This window comes from Manacus vitellinus, unplaced genomic scaffold (assembly GCF_001715985.3).
Source record: "Manacus vitellinus isolate BGI_N305 unplaced genomic scaffold, ASM171598v3 scaffold_6_pilon, whole genome shotgun sequence".
NCBI classification, from domain to species: domain Eukaryota; kingdom Metazoa; phylum Chordata; class Aves; order Passeriformes; family Pipridae; genus Manacus; species Manacus vitellinus.
The window spans coordinates 21,052,864-21,080,721 of NW_021940750.1; the positions used below are offsets into that span (position 1 = coordinate 21,052,864).

A 27,858-nucleotide genomic window follows, 5' to 3' on the forward strand; every position below is an offset into this window, starting at 1 on the left:
TCAAACTGCTTAACCTGAAGAGTGACAGAAGTGCTTGGTTTTCTTTTTGAGGCATGAGCTTCTCTTGCATACTTTGTTTTCCACTAGTGTTTTCTGCAGAGCTCCTCTACTAAGCTAGAAGGAAGCAGTGTTACTGGGTGAAATGTATTGTTTGGGGGATTTTTAAATTTTTTTTTCATTTTTTAAAATCTGAATGGCATGTGATGACTATTCCTTTCAATCGAGGAGACAGAAAAAAAACTTTAAAGCTTGTTTCAAAAAACCTGAATGTAGTAGTTTGAGTTGCTTTTTAAACTAAAAAGAGCATTTTGCCTGTTCCGCTCACTATTCCAAAATGCTCAAGTGTAAAAAATTCATGATAAAGTGTGTACAGGCAGATATCAAGAGTGCAGTATGGAACTAAATTCTGGATGGTGTAACTCATCCCTGTGAGCTCACCTATGACAGCAAGGGAAGTTGTACAAAGAGCAGGCACCTGTAGATATGGTAGAGCTTCCCTGTGTCTTGCAGGGCTGTCTTCCCTAAAGCACTGTCTGGCTGGGAAAAGGGATGCAGGTGTTTTGCCAGGAATTTTGTGCACAGATGAACTAGTGTACACATCTGGTAGGCTGCGAGACTGTAGCACGATGTAGGCACACTGATGTTACTGCACAGCATGCATGTTTGGTTTCCTGTTTGGGAAATCCTGGGCAGAAACATGGGAAACCTTAAACAGCAAGGCTAGCAAGGGAGTTCACAGCGAAAAACTTTGGTAGGAAAAGAGCAAAATTATTTGAAAACTGGAAAAATGAGCTCATTCTAAGTTAACTTGAGGCAAACCTGACAGCCGAATCACAATGTCCTGGCTGTGCTTTGGCAGCTGTGCTGTTGGAGCAGCGCTAGCCTGCTGCAGGCTCTGCTGGCACAGCTGGGCCAGGGCAGCAGAAGGCAAGCCCTGCTAATCACCTGCTGCTGGAAGGTTAGGAAGTGGGACAGGAAGGCAACTGAAGTGGAATTTTAATTGCCTTCCTTTCATCACAAGCAGGGTTTACTTTGGGCATCCTGCTGCTACCCTAATAAGACACGCTTTGGCCTCAGCCAGCAACCCACATTCATGGGGCTCATGGATTCAGGGCTTTGCTTGGAAGCCATCTGAGGGTTCTTCCAGCAAAGCTGACTGCCCTGAGTTATGCTGGTACTGCCCCAGCTGGCTCCCTGCTCTGTGGGCTGGAAATCACCATCTCCACAGCAGCAGAACAGGCTGTGTAATGTGGCCATGCCTTGGCTGCTGTTCACATGTGAACCTCTTGGACTCACCTGCTGGCAAAGGAAAGCCTGTGCTAAAAGGGCAGGCTGTGCACTCGTGCACAGAGCGTGCCAGGACATGCCAGCTCTATCAGGCCCAGCAGTGGTAATCAGGGCCTTACACCACTTCAGTCGTTTCCTTTGCAAAGGAGATCTGAGCCTCAAATCATGCTAGTGAAGGTCCCTGCACAACACCTGCCTGCTGCCAGCAAAGAGACACACTCCTTTGGCTACAGCTGACATCTGGTGAAGCTCTACGATGCTAATGAGAAACCCCAGACCTCTGCTTTACTGGAAGTGTCAGGAGAGCCTGACACAGTTTGCAGCCCTTCAGCTATTTGGAGAAGGGAGTGGTGTGTATAAGATGAGGGAGAAAAGCAAGGTCCAGTATACTCCGGCCCAAAGGCTCTTTAAGAATCTGAACTGACACAGGATAAGAGGGAAAGCCTTGTGAATTAAAGAAAACAACAGTCAAAAAAACCAGAAAACAGAGATAAAAGCATGAATTTTTCACAGTGATGACAGGTGGATGCTCACTGGCTATGCCTTTATGAAGCACATGGAGGAGATGAGTAAGGAGCAACCATCAAACAACAAACTAAAGGGGTCTCTGGACACATTCAGTGAATTTTGGAATTTCTTGCAACTGGTGATTTGGTACCACTAAAAGTTCACATGAATTCAGAACAGGAGCGGAAAAAGTCTTGCAAGAATAAAACAATCAAGGGCTATTAAACAGAACAACCTCCTCATTTAGCTCAGAAACCCTCTTAGCCACCAGCTGCTGGCAAACAAGGAAAGTGCTTCAGGGAAATAGTGTGCTTATCCTTCTCTTTTCCTTCCTAGTCACTCACTATTGACTGCTGTCAGAAACTGGATGTGGGTTTAGATGGAGCTGTGCTATGACTTGGCCCTTCCTCATATATTTTGATCATTTATATGTGTGAAACATCTATGGGAAAATTAGGCTACAAATCAGACTGAAAGCCCCCAGCCTAAGCAACAATTAAAACTGCTTTGAAACAAACATCCCAACTCTACTTCAATGGCAAAATGGGAAGAACTTAACTAACATGGGTTTTTAAAGCAAAAGTGAAAATAGTTGGGTGTTTCCAGTATTACAGGGCCTGACACAGTATCCTAAGAAACTTGGAAAAGTTGAACAGTCTTTCAGAATTCAATGAGGAGTGGGACTGGGAAGAGGAAGGGAGAGAGAGAGGGAGAAGGAAGGTGAAAGAGGTGAGGGCCAAGAGAACTAGATCAATCTGTAACATTCATTTATGAAAAAAATACAAATGCAGTCAGTAACCTATAAAATACCTGACTAATCAGTGAAAAAGTAACAACCAACACGCCTATATCATGGCTACATCAAGCACAACTCATACCGAGTCAACTTCAAAATTTTCTTTGGCAGAGTACCTGGCCTTTATTTAGATTTTAGGTAACACTTTATATAATATTTTTATTAGTAAATAAGGGAGGGCCTAATAAAGATGTAATGAGTCCAGTACATTTCAGTACAGATAATATAACTGGTAACTTAAAAGTAAAAAAAAAAATTACATCATCACTGGAAGACAAGTTTAGGGGCAAAAATTATCTTGACCAAGTGGAAACGTGTGGCCACCTGAAAAATTGCGGCAAGCGTGGGTTTTTTTTTTCCTTTTAAACTTCTCCTGCTCCAGAGAAGTTGGCAGCTGCGTGCCATCAGCACACCCAGCCCAGAAGGCTAATGTAGCCACACAGTGGGGTGTCCCTTCACAGACCAGAACAGGGATGTCTGAAATGTTTGTTTCTTCTCTAAAACTTCAGTTTTAATTCAAGGTCCACAGACCATCACAATCACACTTTGCTCTTGCCTAGGTTAAGGCCAGGCCTTGGAGTACAGGTCTGCTGCACAGGCTTTGGCCAAACTCTCCGTGCATTATCATCCTCTATCCTCTCATTCCAAAGCAGCTCCTTCTGGGCCCAGTTGGGCTTCCTGTGTGCTTTCCAAGAACCAGACTACTGGAGCAGGAGCCCTGAAAAAGAGCAGACAGGTAACGGAATCTCTGTTGCTGTAATGAAATCTCACATTCATCCCTGAGAGATGGGCTCAACTCACCCCACCTGTGCCCCAGCAAAATCTGGGCATGGCCCCTTGTGTGTGCAGAGAAACTCATCTTCAAGTCAGACGCCAGGGAACTGGTGCAGCTGAGCCACACCGAGCTCCAGTCCAGGCTGGCAGACTAAGACAATGATGACCAGCAGTGATGCTGGTCAGAAAGTTTTGTGTTCAATGCAGTGGGCAAAAGTGCAGCTTGAGACTCTGCCACAGACTCACTCTGTGATTTCAAGTGACATCTCCAGGTCTTCAGCACCTGCTTAGTGCAGGAATTCTTCCTGCTTCCATTATCTGTCTGTGGGATTTCTATAGCCCAGGACTTTTGTAGCATCCAGCACAGCAAGGACCTTGTTGCAGAGGATAAAAGCATGTTAGGCATGTAACTGCTGACTGCCCCTCCAGGGAGTGATTTTGTCTGAGCAGCTTGGGCTCCATGCAACGATGTTTTAGATGTTGCAGAAGACCCGTGCGAAGCTCAGAGTATCCTTCACTGAGAGGACTTGTCTGCTCCCCCCAGGCAGGGGCCAGCAATCGTGCCAGGCAGCAGCAGAGCAGAGTCCCGTGATGGAGCAGCAGATAACCCTTGACAGGTGTGCAGACAGCAAAAAGCAAAAGGAGCAAGAGAGAAGGAGAGAAAACAGCTGGAAACAAGCAAGATCTTGGAAGTCGTCATGATTTATGCAGCAAATTAAAGGCAACAAAGAGTTGCAATCCCTGGAAAGCTTTGCAAATCCCCCTGTTATAATTAGCTGTTGGCTCTGGAGGTGGTTTGCCAAACCAGTTTTCCAGCTGGGATGGTGCTGGGTTTTATCTTCCCCCTGCTTCCATGCTCAACACCTGCTTAAAGCAGTGTGCTGGTGTAACATCAGCCAGTACCCAGCTCTGGCCAAGCTCACCATGGAATAAAACCTGGGGCCCAGGCAATGCATTTGCTTCTCAGCACTGACCCTGATGGTCTTGTAGAAGGCTTCCTTCCCTCTAAGCAAAACTTCACATATCCCATGCATCATGGTTTGAGAGCCCCAAAATCCAATTCTCTAGTTCTAGCCCCCCTCCCACATCTCAACCCAGTATGATATGGGTTTTCCAGACACCATACAAGACCCAAAATGGGGGGAAAGGAATATATTACAATGACTGTACAAAATAAATACTACAATACATTATATACAATCTTAATTATCTCTACCATGACAAAACAGTATTTACAATAGATCAAATCTCTTCTCCCTTCCAAATAAAAGTCCAGGAGGGAAGAAAGAAGAGATCCTTTCCACTCTCAGAGCAGCAGTCTCTAGGGCAGCAGGCTCTCTTCTCTCATGCAGAAGCTGTAGCTGGATCTCTGCCAGTACACACGAGGGGGTATCCAAGCCCTCTCAGCCACTCGACTCCAAGCGAGGGTCTTCTCTTCCGTGGGCTGTGCTCACCGGGACAAAGGTCACTTCACCACGTCATATCACGAAGTGCAGGGGTCTTCGTGACAATACCTATCTTCAGGGGAGTCAAGCCCCCTTGCAAAGCTCCCGTGCTCTGTCATCAGGCTGCTAGCTTAGCAGCAACAGCGGGAGGGCGAGGCCCTCCTCTGCATTCCTTTGGCCATCCTGGTCTGGCTTTCCAGGACGCCTGAGCTTTTCACTTTTCAGCTCCTCTCTGCAGTGCATGCTGCATCTTAGGACTTCCATTCAGTAGGAGTCCATCCTCTCCGCTTAGGAGAGGTCACAAAAGGAGTTTGGGGTTTTGGTTCAGTTCTTACCCAAACTTTCTCCCTGTAGAGCTTAGTTCTGCTCTCTCTGCTGCTGGCTCTCTTTCCTTCAGACAACTCTATGTCTCTCTTTGGCTACGTGCTGTTTCTGCTGCTTCTTCAGTTCTTATCTATTGGCTCTCTGCCACCTTCCCTGGTCAGTGCTGTTCTTGCTGCCGCTTCTGTTACTCACAGTGGAGAAACATCCCCCAGCTCATAGCTACAGGTACTTAGCCCAGCTTAAACTGTTCCAAGTCCCTGTAGCCTCCCAGCCAGGGGCTGGGGGGGGGCAGAGCCCCCAGGGGGGCTCCTGCCCCTTCTCCTTGTGGCTCTACAACATGGCTACTTCAACAACAACAACTACAACTACTTTCTTTTCTGGTCTAAGTGTGATATGTTTATATTTTGCAGAAGCGCTCATTGCTTCAAACCTCAAGGGTCACCACCCCCTGGGGATTTACCATTTTATAACTCCACCATGGCTGTGGTGGTGGGCTCCAGATAGTCTTTGTTACCTATGATTTTTGCAGCCAGACATCACCAAATATAAATCCTAAGGAAGGGAATCAAAGCCAACTAGGACTGAGAACCCAAGACATGTAGTGTTCAACACAGTGTCATCCCTCTCAACCAAAATTAATAGCAACATATGCTCCAGTCCCAACTGAATGACATCAGCATGACATATAAATATATATATATGTATATATATATATATGAAGTGCTTTATTGCAGCATCAGAATAAAGAATTATTCTCTATGAAATTTTGTAGGAATAAAAGACATTTTATATATATTATATATAAAAAATCCACAATAAACCTAAGGAATAAAACCTTAGAGACTCATCACTTAAATGGCAGTGAGCTGGACAGAATCTTTGATGGGATATAAAAATAAATGCTTGCTTAAGGTCTGCTTTTCTCAAAGTGCTCTGCAAAGCCTCCCGGTGTGTAAGGTGCTCGTATGAGGAACAACACTGCTTCTTGTTTCTCATGCTCCAGTTCATGCCTATATTGTCTAAACCATAGAGGCAGCGAAGCAGAATAGCTACTTGGCTCTCAACTAGCTTTTGTGGGGGAGGCGGGGAGTGGGGGGCTGTCAATGCAAGGAATTTTTCTACTTGCCCTTGGACAGGAACTCCAGTTATTACAGAACTAGACTGGTTGACATAGCCAGTATAAAGAGGAGGAGGGTGCAAAGCCTGAATAACAGTCCTTATTGTAAGAGCACTTCCTTAGAGAGTAGCCAGTCTAACAAACAAATTGGCTGAGCTTTTGCAAGTCTCCTTCAAGAAAGGCTGTTTGCAGAAGTCCTGCTTCCATGTGTGGGTCCAATACAGAACACTAGGCACATTCAACAGGAGGTTGTTTTAAAGAAGTCAGCACTGATGGTAAATAAGCTCCTCTGAGAGTCTGATGATGTTAATAATGACATATGGTATGGGAGAGGAAATATGAAGATGCTGTGCTGAATGACAGAAGATAACAAGCTCATCCTTCCATGGCCTCGCCCGGTCAGTTTGTTTGCTTCCCATACAAAAGCCTCTGTGTCTCTTTACGAGGCTCCCTGAACACATCCCAGGCTCCCAGAATCAAGCCACCAGACCACTGCCACCCCCTCTTTATGACCTACCTCTTTAGCAGAAACTAGTGAGCAAATGACCATTTTGACTAGGAACATGTAATGATCAGAAAATTTTCCAGGGTCTAAGTCTTCATCATGCTTATTTGGTTGTCTTCCCTCTTACTACTTACATAACACTGCTCATCTCAGACTGCATACCTGTTGGGAAATGGATGATGCCTGCCTATGTTTTGATAGAAACCACAGCCAGAGTCTAGGGATACAAGTGTGGAATAATAGTTAAATAAGAAGAATTAAGTGATAACTTCATTAATAGTTTTGTTTTACCAGCTAGGAAGTCTTAGCTGATGACCATCTTACTGATGACCAAAGATGCAATATTCTACCAGTAACCAAGGCAAAAGGATCAACATACATTCAACATACATAAAGATGCTCCCAGAAAGACTCCCCAGATTGCTTTCAGATCATGGATATTCACTGATGCTGGAGAAAACTCCTGCAAGGACAGACATAGCACAGGATGGTCAGCCAAGGACCTCTGCAACCAGACAGATATTTTTTTGGTCCAACAGTGTCCTGCAGAAACACATGGAGTAGCTAACAGCCTCAGGTGAAGTTCAGGTTTCAGGTGAAACTTCTAGTCTAGAAATGACTCCATTCGTCTTTATGTGTGCTTGACTTGCTCTTTTATTTCCTCTGATGCATAAAATTTTCCAAATGAAAGCTGTAAAGTTTCTGCCAGGTTCAACAACTGAATGTCCAGGGATAAAGGTGCTCAGCCTAGTTTATTTGCAGAAAAGCTCACAAAATATGCTGGGACACACTGCTACCGACCTGGGAAAAGCTGAATAAAACCCAGGCAAGACCAAAGTGCCAACAGAAAGCATCATGATTCGTGATCTGTGGACACCAGGTATTGACATTGTTAGCATGTGTGTGTTCCTCCTTTGGAGCCACACTTGTGAGCCTGGCCCGGCAGCGAGCCTGAGAGGCGCAGGGCGTGCCCATGAGTCGCTTTCCCTGGGCTGTCTCCTGCTGGGCACCTGGGCAGAGACAGCATGGAGCAGGGCCCATGTCCAGCAGCAGACCAGAGAGGGCCAATGCTGGATGCTCCCAGTGGCACCTGACTTGTTCCTCTTCCCATGGAGAACTTGACTCGGTGCTTTTTGCTCCTCGCCAGCAATGGCATGAGCAGTGGCCAAGGTGTCTCCTGTCCCTGGCAGGCCTGTGACTGGGAAACACAGGACTTTCTTCTGGGCTGTGTCACAGGTGCTCCTGAGCACTGAGATCCTCTGGGGGCTGCCAGGGCACCAAGGCCTGACAGTGGGCTAGTGCTGGGACTTGCATGGGTGCTACCACCCTGCTCCCCCAAGCACCAAGGTAGAGGGGCTAAAATGCACAGAGGTGGTGCATCCCCTGTGATGGCCTCCTCTAAGGCCCACCCATGTCTAGCTTTGGCAATCAAAACCCTGGTGGCAAGGCAATCTTCCAAGGGAGCCCAGGTAACCAGTCTCCTCCTGCCCCACACCCACCCTCAGCCTATGGACCCTGCTAAGCCTTTCTCTGCTCCTTCCCAACTGTGCATGCACAAACCTGAGGAGCATGCAAACCCTGCTCTGTATGCATGGCTGGGACAGCCGTGTGCTCTCTAGAGGACCTACCCCAGTTTCAGACATAATCCAGTGTGTGCCAGGGCAGGTGCACAGGCAAGAGCAGGCAGCCGTGCCTCACCAGCTCCTCAGACAAGGCATGAAGCCAGCAGGAGCTGTGCCTGCTTCACCCTGCGCTCAGCTTTCAGGTTGCATTGAAAGGTCATAGAGAACAAAAGCGGGCAGGAGCAGCCCCTTGTTCCATTTACAACTCCCAGCACTTACTGTTTCCCCATGTGCCAGCCCAGGAGCCCTGGATTGCAGGACTGCCCTGGGTGGCATGGCAGGGATTGCACTGAGATAACCTCCGGCACCCTCAGAAATCTGAGGGGGGCTGAAGCACCCCTCTGAGGGGTTGAGACAGATGGTGCATCCTCCCCGCTTTGCTTGGCACCACCGAGGAGCCCATGAGCAGGGCCAGGGCTCGCCAGGCTGCGCAGGGGTGCAAGCCAGTGGCTCCTTTGAGAGTGGCTGTGGCTAGTACTCCTTGGCCTCCTGCAGCTGGGAGAGGTACTCCTCCTCAGTGGGGTTGTCAGCACACTGCTGCCCATTGTTGGGGGGCCGGACGGCGTGATATCGGCTCCAGTCACCCTTGCAAAGGATCCAGGGCAGCATGTCCACTTTGTAGTGCAGCTCCGGGGAGAACTCGGTGCTGATGAGGTTGGGGACGCCAGCCCCCTTCCCGCGGGTGATGAGGCGGGTGTGCTCGTCATAGCAGCAGTGCTGGGCAGCCAGGGTGGTGCTGTCCAGGGAGAGCATGGAGCGCAGGCAGAAGCGTGCTGTGGGCTTGTAGATGTCCAGGCGCTCCTTGGGGCCACTGGCATCCCGCCATCGGAAGCTCTTGCCCTGCTGCTCATCCCGCAGGTTGACGGCACTGTAGACAGCCTCCAGTGGGTAGGAGCAGGGGCAGCTGGGCAGGTCTGTCAGCACTTTGCTCAGGTACTTGGTGAGGAAGTCACTCTTGCAGTTCAGCCACTTCTCACAGCTGTCTACCTCTGGGGGGAAGGTACAGAAAGGTGAGGGCATGCACAGTCTGCACCCCACTTTACCCAGTTGCCATTTTTCTGCCACCTTGCCAATACCACCAGTGGAGCCTGCAACAACCAGGCAGGAGCAGTCAGGCTCTTGGGATGAGCTGGAGCCAGACTCCCTCCCCAGGGCAGTGACAGAGGGAAGGGGTTTTGTGCCGGAGCCAGGCTGGCAGCATTCCCCCATGGGAGAGGGCACACAGCAGGCTGGCCTCAGCCACTGAACCGTAAAGCAGGACTGTGTTGTACCAGGGCTGTGGGAGCAACTGGGTTTACCAGCATGACCATTGATGCCTGCACATGGTAGTGGTTTGGGGTGACTTAGGCTGGACACCAGACGTGGGAGCCCTTGGCAGAGCCCTCCCCACCAGCCAGCTATGACCCCCCAGTCATAGCTGAAGCCAGTGCAAGGCAGAAGCAGAGGCTGACCTGAGTTGAACAGTTCTGTGGTGTTGTCACTTCTGAAAGGTGTCTCTTCTGTGGGGAAGACCATTTCCCCTTCTGCACCTTGAGAAATAAAAAAAAAAACCAAAACAAAGAGCCAGGCTGAACACCAGGACCAGTGGCGAGATTCTTCCCTCTGTATGTGCACCAGACACCATCCATTTTCCAGCCCCTCTTCCGCCACTTCTTTGGTGACATAGCTCTGCCTTTGGAAGCAAGGGCCAGCAACAAGACTGGATGGACACACCTGCCTGAGGCTGTGAGTTATGTAAATACCATTGGATAGAGCTGGCTCTCAATATGCCTCAGGAGAAAATTTCAAGCTCCCAGTGTGAGAGAGGTGCAAGAAGTCACACATCAAGCCGGACCCCAGCTCCTACCACCCTTGGGTACCACACAACTGCTTAGGGAGCCATGAAGCCCAACCATAGCCTCTTTGTGGAAACAAAGCCCCATGGTCATTAGCTCTGATCACACTAAACATAACTAGTTCTTGAAGCATGAGCACTGCCTGCAGCAGTGGGGGACCAGCCCACACTGGGGTCAGACAGTACCCAAGCACTGGTATGGCCAAGGGCTCACCAGGGCAGTGTGGCAGGTCACAGGTCCTCGACTCCGTTGCTGTGCAGGCATAACCACAGGACCGGGTCCTCTTCTGGTTCCCACTGCCACAGGTAGTGCTGCAAGGGGACCACAGGCTCCACTCATCCTCATCTTCATAGTCTGTGCAAGGCAGGGAAGAGGCAGAGAGTGGTGAACCTCAGCAAAGCCTTAGCAGAAGGGGAGCCAACAGCCACCTGGGACCTCCCTCAGCTCTGCACCATCCCTGTACAGGGACAGTGCTGCCTGGGACACACAGAAGTACCCAGTCATGTGATGCCAAGGGCCAGCCAACCTTGTCCTCGCTGCCAACCCCAGGGAAGCATCTCCTGAGCAAAAGCTCTCATTCTCACAGCTTTGCTCCCAGTCATACCAACCCAAACAGGCATCACTGTCCGTCCCCTTCCTCACTGAACTTGGCCAATGCACTGGCCATGATGCTGAAGCATGAGGTACTAGCAAAGGTTGACTGGTTTCAGGGTCATGGCCAAGAAGCTGCAAGAGGGAGCTGCTGTGGTGCCATGGCCTGTCTGCTCACCAGTACTTGCCATGGAGCCCTCTGCAGCTCCTCTCCTGGGGGAATGCCGACGTCTGAGGCAAAGGCTTCTGGCACTGGTGTCACTGCAGGGATCTGAGTCCATGGCAGCAGCACTTGTCATTAAACATTTACAATGTTTTTCTCATCTGAGCATGCCTTCGCTAGAGTCCATGCTCCATCTGATTACATGCAAGGGCAATTCCCACTGGGACTCTAGCATGTCTGACTGTTGGCAGCCACAGCTGAGTACTGGCCTTGCTCCTTGGCATGCTTGCTTATTTTTTAAGTAGGAGCTGAGCACCAGCGTGCTGTGATCCCTGCTGCAGGGCTGTGGGCCAGGCAAGACAGGGGAGGGCAGTGCAGGTCTGCAGGGCAGCTGTGCATACCAAGAGAACTCACCGTAATTATATTTTTCCTTAAAGATCCAGTTCTTCTGCCCAGGCCATCGCTGGTCCCAATTACCTCCCACTCCACTGAGCATGGACTCTTCCTCCTCATACTCTGCTGTGTAATCTTCCTCCTCCTCATCATCCTCTTCTTCTTCCTCCCTGTCCCCTACATCCAGGTTGTCATCCTCTTCCTCCTCTTCTTCCTCTTCTTCCTCCTCTTCCTCCTCCCCCTCAGCAGGGTCAGTGTATTCCCAGAAGAGGGGCCAGAACAGGTCCTTGTGGGACAACCACTCAGAGGATGTCAGAGACCAGTCATTTCTTGTCTCCTTCAACAAGTCCATCTCCATCTCGGCCTGAGGATCATCCACCACTTCAATGGTCACCTTTAAGGCAGACATGAGGCAAGGCAGTGAGCCAGGGCACAGCCCTAGGACAGACCTACCAGACCATGCACTGGTTCCCAATCCGAGATGCCAGAGACACCTTGGGCTGCAGGACCATGAGGAGCACAAGTGGTCTCGCCTCATCCAGAGAGACTGAGCAGGGACAGTGTGGGAGGCACAGGGGGGCTGGTGGTCACCCACAGGGGCAAACACCACCCTCAGAAATTGGGAGGTCACCTACATAGGAGTGTTTGCTCCTGCTCTGTGGAGAGGAGCTGGGGGGGCAGGGAAAAGAGTGTGAGCAAATTCCTCTGGCAAGGAGCTTCTCAATGCCAGCTAGCTGCAGCTGGCAGTTACCAAGAAGACAGATGGCAGAAGCCACACAGACCCCATTCACAAGATCTTTCCTCTTAGGGAACCAAATGAGGCTGGAGAGCACATGCAGCGCTCACCCACATCCCCCCATGGCCCTCCTAGACCCACTCCCCACCTGAATGTTGGGGTTCTGGGCACTCAGGTCCACATTGGCCAGCCCCGGCAAGCTCTGCAGGTTCAGCATGAAGGGCAGGCTCTCCTCCTGGCCAGCACTGCTGGGCTGGGGCACTGCTGGGCTCCTGGCAGCCTGCTGAGCCACCCCCCGACGTCTGTGCCGCCGTGGGCCAGCCTGCCCGCTCCGCCTCAGCCCCCGTGCCTTGCCTGATGGTGGCAGCTCCTCATCCCCTGCCGAACGAGGGTTGGATGAGGCAGAGACCTGGAGAGGGAAGAGGCAGTGAAAACATCTCTGCAGGGTGGCAGTGCAGGGCAGGGAGGAAACTGCTGTCCAGCAAAGGGGGGTCTGGTCGGCTGCACCAAACGGTTCTTCCACCCCATCTGCAGCATCAGGGTAGCAGTTAACATGTTAATCAATCAAATTAATACCCAGTGTCCTCTGCTGTGCTAGGACTCAGCCCTGCTGCACCTGAACCTACAGGTCTATTCAAGCTGGTGCTTCCCATACCCACAACTACCCTCTCTGCACCCTTCTGCTGTCTCATTGCCCATTTTGCCTGGCTTTCCACATCTTGCTCTCCCTTTTTGGCCATTGCTTGGTCCCTGGAGATGGTCACAGCATGGGCTGTTTCTGGTCACTGAGTTACCAGAGCTCATGTTTAATAATTTTATATATTTATATTAAAAGTTTATAACAAGGGCTTTATGACAAGGGGAAAACCTCATCAAAATAAATTGTTCTGTGGTGTTAATATTAAGGCAGACAACTTCAAGCAACACAGGTTTAATTGAGATTTCACATGCTGCCCAAAGGCTACCACAAGAAGGAAAAGAAACTGCTGGTAGATATAACCCAGCTACCTCCAGGTCCTTGAGAAAGGGAAGATGCCCAGCCGAACAAGTCAACAAAACTCACTTGCCAGTGCTGCCAATGGCTCTAACTGCTGCTGCCACTTCAGTGGCACGTGGCATTTCACAGCAGCCTTGTCCCAGGAGGAGCAGGGAGAGCGGGCAGGGAGCCTTGCCCCACAGGCAGCACCAGTCAGCCGGGGGGAGGGGGGAGAGGGGGCAGGGAGGCGGCCAGCGTGTGCTGCCAAATAACTGGGCTCACACCGAGTTCCCACATTCCTCGTCCCTGCACTCGGTGCACACTGGCACGAAAGAGTGTGAGCCAAAGGGCCAGCAGGCTCCAGTGTGCTTGAGAAACCAGAGATGGGAACGACTGGCAAACCCCTCTGTGGCACGGGCAGAGGTGCCCGAACCCCCAGCATCTCCGCCAGAGGATGCCTATTGCTGGCTGCCCATCTGAAACCCTCTTTTGTTCCCAAGCTCTCACCCTTCACGCCAGCCAAGTTGAGAGCCGCGGGATTAACGAAGAAGAGTGTGGAGTGCCCCCTCCCCACGGGGCGGAGGGGGGGACGCAGAGAGGCATTTCTACCTGCAATTAGAGCCAGATGGTTTGGGGAAGGACTCCCCTTCCTTTCATCCTGATCACTGGAGCACTTCAAAGGCAGCTGGAGCCTGGCCAGACTCTCATGAGTGCACACAGCCTGTCCCCAGCCCTGTGCCCGTACATCAAAGCCTGTGATCCCTCCACTCCCGGGGGAGGGAAAAGAGCAGCAGGGATGCCGCTGGTCCCTTGGCTGCTGCCCAGAGCAGGCTGAAGGCAGAGAAGGGCCGGTGACAGACTTCGCCAGATGGGCCCAGAGGAGAGAGGGCTGCAGGGAAGAGAGTGCCTGTGCTGCCTGGTGAGAGCATTTGGGGCTTGCTCCCCCTCCCTGGCCAGGAAGGCTCCTGTGGCACTGCTGGTAGCAACCATGAGCACAGACAGATGACTCTGCCTACATCTTCCCCTCCCACCTCCCTCTGTCCCCATCCAAAACCACAATGGTTTTGAGAAGGGTGGATGGGAAGGATGTCTGGCTCTGTCTCAGCCCATCTCCCAGTGCCTTAGTCCCTTGCTAGGTCTCCTGTCACACCCAGGGTCTCCTCAGCAGGGAGCAAGGCAGAGCCCGGGTGGAACATAAACAGTAAGGGGGGCTGAGCAGGCAAACCTGGCCGTGTCCTAGTGCTGGCTGCACGACACTGCCTGACAGTGCTGGGTTTGCTGCCAGATGCAGATGCCCAACACAACCCCTGCACTAGAGACTGACAACAGCCCTAGGAGCCTGGCGTTCTTGCCTAATTTGCAATGAGTTTATTGGGCTGGGTAAGCTCATTTCACAGACAACCCAAATTTAATACACATGGAAAGTGAGGTCTCCTCTAGCAACAAGATCCGAGCTCACCCAAGGACATCAGACCAAGCCAGCCAGGAACAGACTCCAAGTCTCCAAATTTACACTCAGTGCCTAATTCAGATTTTACGCCCAAACAAGCTCAAGAAATTCAGAGTACTGTTCCCACAGGGAAAATGTAAAACTGCTCCAGGGGAACTGGCTGTGAGCGTGTTGCAGGGTGAACAGAGCTCCCTCAGTGCCCAAATACTCCAGAGGCACAAGGACACTGAGAGTGCCTGCCCTGGATGGCCCAGAGTCCTTCAGCAATGGTCATTGCACTGTACCACCCAACACTTCCCTCCTGTTGACATCTGCATTGCTCTGAAGCTTTGCTGGGTTAAAATTTGTCCCTGCATCAGATGCCCCTCCTGAGTAAGGTTCTGCTCAGTGCCCTGCCCCAGCCAGTCCAGCCATGGATTTAACAAGCTCTTAAAAGCCCAGTGCTCTCTCCAGGTCAGAGCATCCATGGCATCAGATGTGTCCTCTCCATGTCATCAAGGGGCTCCTGACAGCCAAACTAGCAGCTGCCCTCGAGGTTTGCGCTCCTGCTGCATGACATCCATTCTCTCCTCTACTCTGTCCAAGGAGCAGCTGGATAAAGCAAACAAGCCTGGAGCTAGGCCACTGCAGTGCATCAGCTAAAGGAAGAGAAGACTTTGCTTGTCCAGAGTTAACATTCTACTCCTCCACTCTCCACAGAGCACAAGAGAAAGTCTGCAAACCATCGCCCAGCTGGTCACCAACAGCTCCCCTCTCCTTCCACCTTCCCTTGGAGCAGCCAAGGGAAGAACACTTGCAACCACCCCAAAGAAGCAGAGTACAGTGCTGGAAAGCCATCAATGCCTCACAGCTGAGCTCCAGCCTTCTCCTGCAACTAGGCAGCACCAAGCAAAAGAAAAATTCAAAAAACGGAATTGCCACAGATACTCCTGCATACACTTGGCATATCCTGCTTTGCTGGGAATAAGGCTTCCCAGGGCAGGACCTGAGAGAAACTCTGGGACAGTACTTGGGAAAGAGCATGGGCTTTCCATTTCTGAAGACCATGTTTTGACTGCAGAATATAAGCAGGATCACACCCTCCTACCTACCAGCCCAGGAGCTCTTCCCATATAGTCCAGGCTCTCCCACATGTAGGACTGATCACCTAAACACCTTGGGGCAAAAGCTTAAAAAAGATGTTTGGAAGGGGAAGGAACTCATTAGAAATTCACTCCAGTGTCATGCCTACTTTGTACATAACACAGGCAACAAGGTGTGTGGAAAAAGGCCACACATCACTGCTCTAGAGACCAAAGGCTGACATTTTCCCATTTCTAGCCCATACAGCTCTATTAAAATTGCTCGAAAATCTGGAGATGGTGAAGAGAGCAGCCACAAAACCGTTTCAAGGGATGGAAAGACTTTTCCAGTGAAAGATATGTACAATTTAATTTGTTCGTCATGTTAAAAAAAGGAAGCAATGACTTGGTTTTCCAGTTCTTTAAGAGAATAATCCATCAGGCACCAGAGACTCTATAATCCAGAAAGAAACACATAATAGGAAGCAATGTGCTCAAGTCAAAGCCAGACAAATTTAACTGAGGAATAAGTCTCATGCTTTTAGTGCCATAGGTGATTAACCACAGGAACAAGCTAAGAAAAGTGACAATTTCTCTTGTGGAGACTGTCAAACCCACATCACTAGGCTCAACATGAGTACCACATCTGTACTAGGGAAGAAATTCAAGGCTCTAATAATTTCATCTGCTCTTAAAATCTGCGATTTTGCTATAAACTTCTCTAAGGCTTTGAACTAAACATGGGTTAAAAAAGCAAATTACCAATGTTCATGTGCTGCAGCTGCTACATAAAAATTACTAGAGATGTGACATCTCAGATCCTACAACCTGAAAACATCAACTGCGCTGTACTGTACTTTGGCAACCAGGGGCCACACTACCTGTGGTGTATGCCACCACAACCACAGGTACTTGTCCCTCCAGCAAGTTCGTCAGCATCACTGTAGGCGCTGCAAGTTGCCAGCGCACCCACCGGCAGTGCTCTTTGTAACTACACACACTGATGAGCAAAGCTGCCCCTCCAAGGACATTTGAGAGAACTCTCCTGGGAGTGAAGCACTGCTGCAGCTTGTGCATCAGCAGTCAGTGGAGCAAGCGAGTCACCAGCATAGGACAAGCTCAGAATATGCAGCTTCCACCCACACCCATCCCAAGCCAATTATCAAGTACATAAACTCACTCAACTTGAACCAAAGAAACCTGTGCACACGGCAGTCAGATCAGAGGCAACATTCAGGCTGTGGTTTGGGCTTGTTAACACTGCAGTGAAGAAAATGACGTATTTGCTAAAGGCCGGTATCACACTGGGCTATAATTATAAGGAATGGGGGCTTTTGTTGCTTAATCATTACTGCTTGTGTTAGGTTTCCTTTGAACAGTTTTACCATGGTGTACTGAAACAAGAAACTACCAGAAGAACTATTGATCTTTTCCTGAATAGACCTTCCTACTCTTTCCCCAAGCTCTCTCCAACATTTTAAAATCTGTGCTGCAGCCTGTTGCAAACTTGCCCACTTATGAATTAGCCAAGTACAATTTTTTTTTTTTTTTTACCACAGAACTTTCCTTTCTATATTCACCTAAATAAGCTGCAAAGATCTGGAAAAAGAAAAAATTATCTTTGGACTGAAACTGGGCAGAAACAACTCCAAAGCAGGATTTTACTATAAAGCTATACTATAAAACTATGGAAGTAGAGGGAAGATGATTGGTTGCTTTAGAAGGAAGCCCAGTATTTCTGGGGTTAGCTCGAGCTGTAGTTTGCAGAAAAGCTCATGACAATTTTTGCTGATAGGGTTGGGAGAAAGGGGAGGTTTTTCTAGTGTTAACAAGTAACACTGTTGTCTCTTGAAAATAAAGGAAGGTTGAACAGCAGGGTAATCACCAGGAACAAATTCAGTAGGTTATGACACCTTCCTCCCATAGTGCACGCTCTCTCCTTGATGAGATACTGCTCAAAGAAAGGGTTTTTTTAGCCCAGCCAGCTGAAATCACCACAGCCTCCTGAGGGCTGTAGTTTGATCCTCCTGGCTCATAACCCATCCACCAGCACACAACCTGTCAACTGGCAGTCTTTCAGCCAGATGGAAAATCCATGGGACAAACATCAGGCAAGTGACCTCTGCTACCCATCAGCTCATCACCCACTTAACGGATTTCCCAGAGCCTTGCCAAAGCTTCTAGAGGTGTCAAGAGCTGGGTGGGTACCTAGGAGATATCAGGGAAGGTGAAGATGCCACCCAGTTCCTGTTACTGTCTGTAAGACCTTCTGAGCCACAATCCCAGTCATCGGACACAACACATTTAGACTTACAGGCAGGTGGCTTAGCAGGAGCTATCATTCAGGGTTTTGACAGCTGAGCTCTGGAAGATCTGTCAGAGGTAATTTAAAGAAGTGAATACCTCCAGTTGCCTCCCTCTTCCTGTGCCCTGGATTACAATCCCACCTGCGAAGGGGCTAAGGCCCAAGTAAAGAGCAGAACCATGATTTCCCACCTGCTGTACTCTCTGGTCCACCTCAGAATCAACTCACACTTGGGTGCTGGTTTTAGGGGGTATTTTTTATGGTTCCATTTGTTTGGTTGGTTTTTTGTTGGTTTGTTGCCTTTTTGTTTTTAAGTAAAGACTCCATTTAGGTTTTGGGGGAGTTCTACAAGTGCTCATGGAACCGACAAAGCACTTGGTTATCATGCTTGCGTGGGCAGATCCTGTTTATGACAGGCCAGCAGGAGCTGGCAGCACACTGTAGGCTGTGCAGATATTATTACAACCTCATGATTATAATTTTCATGCAGTTATCAAAATACTTTAGATCATATGGTATCACTTCCTTCTCTAACTAGCTCCATCCCAATTGTCTTGAGTAGGAAGCTGCAGGAGGCAGCATCAAAGGCTTACTCATGTCTCACATTTATTTCCATGTCTCACAATTGCAACAACAGTAATCTCAAAACTCTTTCCAAGGTCGATGACTCAGTTGCCCTGAGGCAGAGCCAGCCCTGGAGCAGAAGACACTATAGCATGGAGAAGCAGCAGCATGCAGCACCATGAGGAGCAGGGACACAGCATAGGTGACTGTGTAAGACCACAAATGGGGATGTTCTCCAGGCTACTGACACTGATCCTCACCATGCATCCCACTGGCACAGCCCAGCTTCTCTCACTGCAGTCAGCTCTCCTGTGGATGTGCTGACGAGTAACTTGCCAATGGCATCCTCACTCCCCAGATCACTTGTGACACAAGGAGGAAAAGTAGGAGCCTGGTGGCTTTTCACCTTGCCATGTCTAGCTGTTGCCCTTCTCAGTGTCACACTACCATAAATATCTTCTCCCTCTTTAACACTGAGACAAATGCTGTAAAATTTCCATTTTGCAGACAAAGAAAATGACCTGCCCGAGGTCTCTCAGGTAGCCTGTGGCAAGGCCAGGAATAGATGTGGGTCTCCCATGTCCTACTTGGAGAAGGCTCTCGGAAAGGTTCACCACAGGAAAGGTCCCTGCCCTGAGGAGAGACTGCCCTGCCTTCCACATGGATGAACCACACAGTCCTTGAGGGGAAACTGGGGTATATGGTTGGCACCACTGACATATCACAGCACAGCACATGGGGTTGTCCTTGCACCAGGAGACTGTCCAAGTGCAGAGGTCCCAAGGGCCTGTTCTTGACAGGTAGTGCCTGCTGCAAGGACACCAGCCAGTGGCAAGGCACCCTTACCTGAAGACCCTTAACCTGAGGCCGTATCCTGAAACTTCTGCTGCAGCCAGGCCAACTGGGAGCTGCTCAGATGCAGCACAGCCATGGGTATGGGAGCTGGGCCCCCACAGAGACTGCACATAGAGGTCCCCCAGAGAGGTGAACAGACACACATCCGTATCCTCTGGTACTCTCTGGCAAATGCTCCTGCTAGGGCACATGTTTTCTGTTAACATAGTTGAGCTGTAATACGCATAAGCTCCTAATGCATCAGACTGAGCTGCTGTTAACTTGTTCCAGCTCTAAACTCCATGTGCTTCAGTAACCATTAACTTGTTCCAGCTAATGATCCGCATTTGTTAGCCTGCACACGGTAACCCTCTGCTCCAGCTGCTGCTCCCTTCCCTGCTGCAGACCAGGCAAAACTGCAAAAGCAAAATCCCCCGAAATATAGCAAAGCAAGTGTAGAAACTGATGGAACCAATGCCAGCCTCCTCCTGCCTGATAAAAGGGGTGGTGTGAGGAGACACAGGGCAAGGCACCTACTCCCCTTGTCCCACACAGGGTGCAGAGGCTGCCCCTCCATGCAAGCAGTGTGGCAGGGAATGCAGCTAACCAGCCAAATAGAAATCCATCGGGGATCCCTTCAACAACAGACAAAATGGACACCTGAGCTGGACTTGGAGCATCTCCATGCCCTGCACAGGAAGGGATCCAGGCAGGGATGCTGCATCTCTATTCCTTAAGAGACAAACCTAGGATGACTCACAGCCAGCAACCTCTGCTCCAGGTGCTTGGCTGCAGCTCCCCAGCCCGTAGATGAGCTCAGCTCCCCTCCCCAGCCCAGTGGCAGGATTTAATGACTCCTGCACATCAGTGTGGGGTGGAGAAAGGGTCTTGGGGTACCTTCCTCTAGCTCCAATCTGTGGTGTTCATAACTCACTTGTTCATAAGATCTTCCAGGACAGCCTCTGTTACTTCTTAAGTGCTTCACCAAAAAGAATTCTTTTTTTTTCCCCTCCCATCAGACAGAAGCCTGAGGTTTGCAAGGCTGCAGAGGCAAATCCAAAGTCAGAGGAAAGCTAGGGCATATCCAGATGGGAAGCCCCACTTCTCCAGCATCTTAGCCCCCAGTTGACTCCTCCTCTTCCCTTTGGCCAGTCACTTCCTAGAGGTAACCCCAGGACCAGTCCCCACAGTGGTCACAGACACACAGTACTCAAGCTGTAATCCTGGATGCAGAAGCCAAGTGGACTCTGAGACACCCACACACCTCCTCTGCTGGAGGCATGAGGAGGGCCACTCTGCAGATACTTCCCAGAAGAGAACCAGATGCTCCCCTAAGGGGCATCTTTGTAGTTTTATTACATGGTAAGGCTGCCTGCTCCTTAAAAATCAATGTCTCAAGAGGGGAAACTGCTGGGGGGAACAGCCTATGTGAAGACATTTGTACAACACCTTGTCTTGTCCGACACACAGCACGGCACAGCTGGCATCCCTGGGGATTTTGGCTGCTGCGGGAATGGCTGGAGGTGAAAGGGAGGGCAGGGAGGGCAGCAGGAAAGTGTGCCAAGTGGTGGGGAAGAGAGGACATCCCAGGGAGGCAAAGAGGTGTCAGTTCTCCACTGGTGGAGCACCTCTTGCAGCACCTCTAGGCCATCCAGCAAATACTGCCATCCCGGGAGCCTGGGGGCTCAGCTGCTGGGAAAGAGCTGAGACTGGCTTGCTCGCCCCTAGACTCAGGCTGCCAAGGCTGGGCTAGAAGACAGCTCATCTGAAGGGCACTGTACCCTTGCCATGTGCCAGACTCCAACTGCACCCTACATGATGGTGGCTCTCTTGGTTTGGGACATGTTCCCAGACCTGCCTTGCACCCCAAGTCCTGAGTGCTAGATAAGACCCTGACAGACCAGGCCAACCATCAGCTCCTAATCCAAGATAAACCCAAACCTCACCACCTCTTCCCTGCATGCATGAGCATTTCCTGGTCATCTGCAGCCAGGTCTCTACCTTGTGCCCATCCAGTGGCCAGGAGACAGCAAAAGGCAGCTATGTACTGCATTTTGTTCCCTTTGAAGCTGTATCCTTGCCCTGGAGACGAAACCAACCTGAAGCCCAGGAGGCATCGGTGCCCTTCACGCCAAGGGCCACCCATGACTGAGAGGCAGGCAGGTCACCATCTTTTTGGTGTCTTCATCTCATGAGTACAGAGATGAAAGTACATCTCAAACAGCTTCTCAGACAACCCTCAGGAGTTAATACACAGAAGGAACATGCAGAAACGGGACTGTTTGGAAGCAATCCTCTGCAGGCTGACTTTTACAGCTGGCCATGTAAAAGCATCTGACTGCTCAATGAAGGTTCCTTGCAAAACATTCTACCAAAGAAAAAACAACAAAAAACAAAACCCAAACTCCTTGCACCACTATTTTGCAAGCTTCTGTCTGAAACAAAAATAATTTAACATTGAAACATGACACAATCTCTTCCTTGCTCCAGTGTTTTATACAAAACCTGAGCCTATGGCTGACAACATTTGCTTTGAAGGAGCTGGACAGCATGGGACACCTTGCTGGCCTGTCCATAGCTCAGACTGTCCTCAGGTTTCCCTATGGGAAGCATCAGGGCTTGTTTCGGGGATTATTCTGAGTGGAAGAATATTTATTGCTACTATGGAAAACAGATGATCCCTGGTTTGCACTCCCTATCCATAGGACACTGACAAGAGGAAAGTAGGAATTAACTCTAGCACACTCCCTCCATCACCCCACCTGGCTTGGAGGTATCATGGTTGGAAGCAGGATGAGGAGAAGGTTTGCATGAGCTGGACACTTTTGTGAACCCAGAAAGAGTGCCGGGCAATGCCCTGTGGAGCGATTTATGCCTCATCTCTTCCCCTTACATGTGCCTTTTACAGGAACCCCTTTCATTGTAACAATGGGAATGCAGCAGACCTATTTGTGCAGTGAAAAGGGAAGAAGCCCGCTTGTTGGGCAGCTTCCCTACACCCGGCTCCCCTTTGTTTCTGCTGCTGTCTCAGCCCCAGGGCGGGAGGGTTTTCAACTGTGTTGACTAAGATAATTTGGCACTTCTCAAAAGGAAATTTGCTACAAAGGGGGAAGTACCTCCCTGCACACAAAGAGCCCCTTTCAGAGCGGAAGGATGCTTCAGTGAACGTTTTGTACCCACAAATCCGACCTCCGCCAAGGACAAAGCCAGGGACAAGAACGCTTAATTGCTGAAGAAATGAAAAGGTAAAAAGCACATCCGCAGGCAAAATGACTCTGCTACTGACACAGCCCGCGGTGGCGGCGAGGATCTGGCTGTGCAGGCAGCCACCGACCCGGCCGCCCACTCCTACCCCAGCTGGGCCCTCCTGACGAGGCGGCAGCGCAACAAGATGCTCCACACAGGGCGGACCCAGGTGACAACACAAGCTGGACATCCACAGCAGGGCGAGATGGCTCTGGGAAAGTGAGATCCTCTTCTTGGCCAGACAGCCCTAGAAGAGTCAAGAAGGAGCAAGAGCTGGGGGGAGGCACAGGGCAGGCTCCCACAGACCTCTGTGCCTGTGCAGCTCATCACCCCAGTGGTGTCCCCAGACCAACATGTCTAGGCTATGTTAGGGCTCCCAAATGACAGGGCTACTTCTGTTTACAGTCTCCTGACAAACTCCACTCAAGCCTAGATGATATTTCTTTCCCTTTAACACTTTTTTATCTAGTACAGCCACGCCATATCACCTTGAAGCTCCTTCACTCTCCATTTGCTGTTATCTCCATCCAGGCATCACGTGACTGCTGTACATTTAATTCTTAAGCATTCCTTGGCACTCACTTGCCCTTATGCACAGGGCAGGTCAATTTAAATCAAGACTGCTACCAATTTTTTTTAATCAGGTGTAGACCTACATTTTTGTATGTAGTTTCCCATCGCTACTCTCACTGCTTGATTTAACCAGTAAATAATAGGTACTGTTGCCACTTGTTTCGTTATTTCTCAGGGGCCTGGAGCCAGTCATATCAGGTGCTGCACAAACCCACTGATTTGCAGCCAATTCAGCCTTTATGCTGTGCTTGATATTTCTTTTGTTCCCTTCTGTTATGTCTTATGGCAGATGCCATATTTGCTTTGCTCACAGCCTCAGACCAGGGGAACTCCAACAGGAAGCTCCAGCCTGGATTTGCCCCCTGCCCCTGTCCAAGCCCAGCAGTAACACCCCAGGTGCCTTAGGGAGCTTGCTGATGTTGCTCTTGGACCCCTCTCTCAGAGCGGTTCCCTCCTACTGAAGAGCACACATCAAGCCCACCAGAGCTAGACTGGGAGCTTGGACCCTCCATGAAACATTGTTGGCTTGCTCTGCCACACCCTGTCACTGTCGGGATGCTCTCTCCCAACACCCCCATTACTGTTCCCACTAGCACTTCTATTTCTATGCACAGTTATTGAAGCTGTGATGTCGGTTCAAACAGATCTAATAATTTCTAACATTTACATTTCTAGCATGTTAGGACTCTAGCTGTTTTCTATTTACCAGAAAAGCACCAGAATCAACTGGTATCAGTTGGAAATAATTCAAACGTCTATTAACAGTGTTCAAAGCCAACATTTTGAAATCCAGTGAGTTTATCAAAACATATTTTGCATTTAAACCTCCTGACTTCATAAATAAATAAACCATTAAGTGATGTGATGAGCTGTACCTTGTCTCCACAAGGGACACAAGCTTTTCAAACTGTTCAGTTACCCAAATCTGAAGAGCCAGTTGCTGGTCAGTGCTCCATCCTGCCACATTTCTGCCCACATCAAAGTATGATGCATCCAATCTGCAAAATCACTTCTAAAAACCCTGCTGTACACCTGCTTGCTGCTTTGGAGCCCACCTGCCTTCCCAAACATCACCAAAAAGCCTCCAAACAAGCACGTACCTTCTCTCATTAGATTTAAGTCATAGTTTGGAAAGAAAACTGCCTTTCAGCTTCTTCACTCTGCCTTTTCAACTTCCAGTCAAACAGACTGAAGCAATAGCAAATATCCTCACTACATCTGTTGTTTATGCTGAGAACAGTGTAACTCAGGCAAAGCTTTTCTGTCCGGTGTCACAGCTGAGAAAATGTAAATTTTCCTGCTCCTTTGGTAATGGATCCTGACTGAGGCACAGGACTTTGGGACATACTGATAAGGCTATCACCCAAAAATAAAGCATGTGTTTCCTCCATCCTTCCTGCAATTAGAAGACTTTCTAACTCAAAAATTTACTGAAAAATTTGGTTTAATTTTTCTAAATTATATTAGTATAGAAGTGCAACTCTGAGGCTCAGCACAGATTATAACAATTCCCATTCAATTCTAAACCAATGAAAAATGTTTGCTTTAAAGAAAGTTGTTAAATTAAAATAAGTCCAAGTTATATAACTCTTTAATGGTTTTGATTGTCTATCTGCTCTTCTCTGTCATTTCTATTTTTCTCCCCACAGCCCTCTTCATTCTACCCACATCTGTAGGGCATTACCCATAGTGTAACCAATACTCTAGCTGTGGCTACCCTGCTGCCATAGAGACAGGACATATCAGTGCTGCAACAGGAACCATCTGTGTGTATGACCCAAAATCACTCCGGATTTTTTTTTTAACCACCATACTGCTGTGCTTGTGCTCTCTGCTTTAGTTCAAACAGCTGTGCATGACTACTCTAAATTCTCCCTGACATGCACCAGAAACAGAGGATTTCATCCCAAAACACAGCTAGAAGATGCATGCCAATGTGTCTTCTGCTGCTTTCTCCCTGCCGTGAGAACTGTGCAGCCAGTACTCGGAGGGATGCAGGGCATGCACGGGAGCACCAACACGCTCCCAGAGGAATTAATTTTTCAACTTCCTCCTTGCTTCTAATCTCCACCCTCAAACATTTGCTTATAAACTTCTTGTATGTTTCTACTTCTGCAAGAAGCAAAGGTCCTGGGGACAGAGGCCGGGCTGTGTAAGTGCCGTGTGTGATCTTTGGCTGGCCGCACAACGCTCCCCATTCACAACCATTCACAAACTGCGACTGACAGCAGCTCGCTCCCCTCTCCCACATATTTTAGATGTCAGATAAAAAGGAGCCTGAAGGCTGCACTGCAGAGTCCCGTGGTAGGCACATGCATAACTTCATAACATACAGCTTGTCTCTATCCTTGTCGTCCCCCCCCCCGCCCCGGGCTGCAATACTTTCCTGGATTTCAAGTGTAAATGGCTACTCCTCCTGCAGCCAGAGCCTGAGGTCACTCTGCCTGGCATTTCTCTGGCAAGTGAAGCACCATCTATGTCTAGGTTCAAAGTTTCACTAGCAAAGCACAGCACCAACATGTTATTAGCAGCCCTACAGCACATATTCCCAGCAGTCCTCTTTCAATCTGCTCAGTCCATGCTCCACTCAAAACTCTTACCAGACTTGACTAGCGGTACCTGGCTGGACACAGGCCGTGCCCTCTCCTGCCCATATTGGCCAGGCTTTCCATGCATCAGATTCGCTCCTTGCACTTGTTCCCTGGATTTCATGCTGGAATGGAGTTTAGTGCATCTGACAGGAGCTGGCAGCACGACTCCTCCACATATCAGCATTCTGTTTCGGCAATAACTAGGAATAAGGTATATTCCCATCACTTCACACCTCCTCTGCCAGTCTGACTGACATTGCAGATCAAATCTGCTGCTTCCTGTACTGCTGCGTATCGCCAGTGAGGGCTGAGCTGCTCTTACCCTGTCCTGCTCAACCTCTTCCTATCGCCACTTTTCTCAGTTATTCCTTTCACCTACTTTTAGCAGTAGCATTCTTTGAAAGAGTACTTTTTAAACACAGCTGTGCTGCCCAAACCATTTCTTTTCAGGGAAGAGTTTCAAGATGAAAACAGCTTGTTTCAACCGTCCAGTTGTCCTTATTCAAACTCTTCTCCCTGCTCTCCTTTTGTTTCTTTCCTATTTCCCTCCTGTAATCCCCATCAGATGCCACCAGTTGTCTCCCAATCTGACCAGTCTCTCACTGCCTGCTTAAGTTTTCCCTTGCACAGTCCGCGCTCGGCAGCCAGCGCTGGCCAGGATCCGGCACTCCAAGGAGGGAAAGGCGCAGCCCCGGGACATACTCCCTCCCGGCCGGGAGGCTCCCAAGGCCGCCTGCCCCGGGGGACACGGCGGGGCGCAGGCTGCCGGGATGAGAGGGGAGCGTGGTCGCCCCGGAACCTGCCCCAGGGGCGTCTCGGCGCGGAGGTGAGATGGTGGCTAAAATCCGTCATATGTTTGTGGTAGAGGAGATTCGGCGTTCCTGGCAAGGCACCAACCCCGTCAATGTAACCCCTCTCTCCCACCTGGGATGTTGGCTGCTGGAGGCAACGGATCTTCCCGGGCACCGGGTCACGACATTCGGCCCCGATTTCAGAAAGCCTAAAGCAGCCCCTTTCCTTCAGCCTCTGTGCAGTGCGAAGACCTGAGGCTGCCCGAAAATCCCGCAGGCCGGGAAAGTGCTCTGCCCCTCAACGGGTGAAGAAACAGCCTGTAAGAGGGGGGGCCCAAACACTCCTCCCCGCTCCTGCTTCTCTCCTTGGAGCTGCGGGCGGCCGGGCCGCGGGACACGTGTTGGATGCTGCTCCCGTCCGAGATGCACAACCGCCTCCGAGGGAGCCCCGGTGACCGCTCAGGTGGCCCGCTGCCTCCCCAGCTTTCCCGGCACGTGAGGGGGTGCAGAGACTGCGGAAGGACTCGCCTCAGCACCCTCCCGGCTCTCCCTGCTTCCCCAAAGGCTGCCTTACCTCTGCCAGCTTGGAGCTCCTCTCCTTCGGGCTGTTGCTGCGGTGTTTCCTCACGGGCAGTCCTCTCACCACAGCCACGAAAGTTGTCAGGAAGACGAAACTGAGGATGAGCACGACTTGCCCTCTAATCAGAGGCATCTCTCCCTCCCTCTCTCCCCACCTCGCACGTCCAGGGCAGGCGGTCCGGCAGCACGCCCGCCCGCAATGCTCCAAAGAATGCTCCGAGAAAGCGAGAGGAGCAGGGGAAAACTTAGAAAAAAGAGTAATATATAAAACACGGGAGCCGGGAAGTGAGGTGCCCCGCGGGCTGGGACAGGGGCCGAGGCAGGGTCCGCCGGCCCGGGCCGCTCCGCTCCCTCTGATCGTTCTTGCAGTTTGCCGAGCACCTTTCGCGGTCGCGGCTCGCCCGCCCCTGATGCTGAAGGATAACTCTGAATAGCCTCACAAGTGTGTGCGGGGAGGGACGGGAGGAGAGAGCTTCGCCTCCCCACCCCGCTTCCTAATCCTTTCGGCAATCCGATTTCTTTTCCTCCTCTTCTCCTCCCCCCGCGTAGTCACTCGCCGGTGCTGCCGCAGCTCTGCAAGGCAACGCTGGGCACCGAGGGCGGCGGGAGGCCGCTCGCCGGGGAGAGGCTCCTGCTCGCACGAAGCGCGTCCAGCCCGCCGGGCGATCGCCGCGGCTGCGGCCGCGGGCCGGCCGCCGCGCCTGCCCCGCGGAGGCTGCGCTGCACAGACTCCCCCCCTTCCCTCCGGGCGCTGCCCTGCCCGCTCCGCTCCTCCCTCCCGGCAGCTGCATGG

At 50.4% G+C, this 27,858-nt stretch overlaps 1 protein-coding gene across 1 annotated transcript; it reads right to left on the minus strand.

Moving 5' to 3' along the window:
• Window positions 1-5,627: 5,627 nt before the first annotated feature.
• ISM2 (isthmin 2) lies at window positions 5,628-27,453 on the minus strand. The gene is made up of 6 exons (XM_008925031.3): window positions 27,061-27,453; window positions 12,244-12,504; window positions 11,381-11,753; window positions 10,426-10,566; window positions 9,829-9,906; window positions 5,628-9,366 (listed from the first exon to the last, which is right to left on the minus strand). The coding sequence occupies exons 1-6, from the start codon at window positions 27,196-27,198 to the stop codon at window positions 8,849-8,851; spliced, it is 1,509 nt and encodes a 502-aa protein (XP_008923279.2). The 5' UTR covers window positions 27,199-27,453; the 3' UTR covers window positions 5,628-8,848.
• Between the last annotated feature and the right edge of the window lie 405 nt (window positions 27,454-27,858).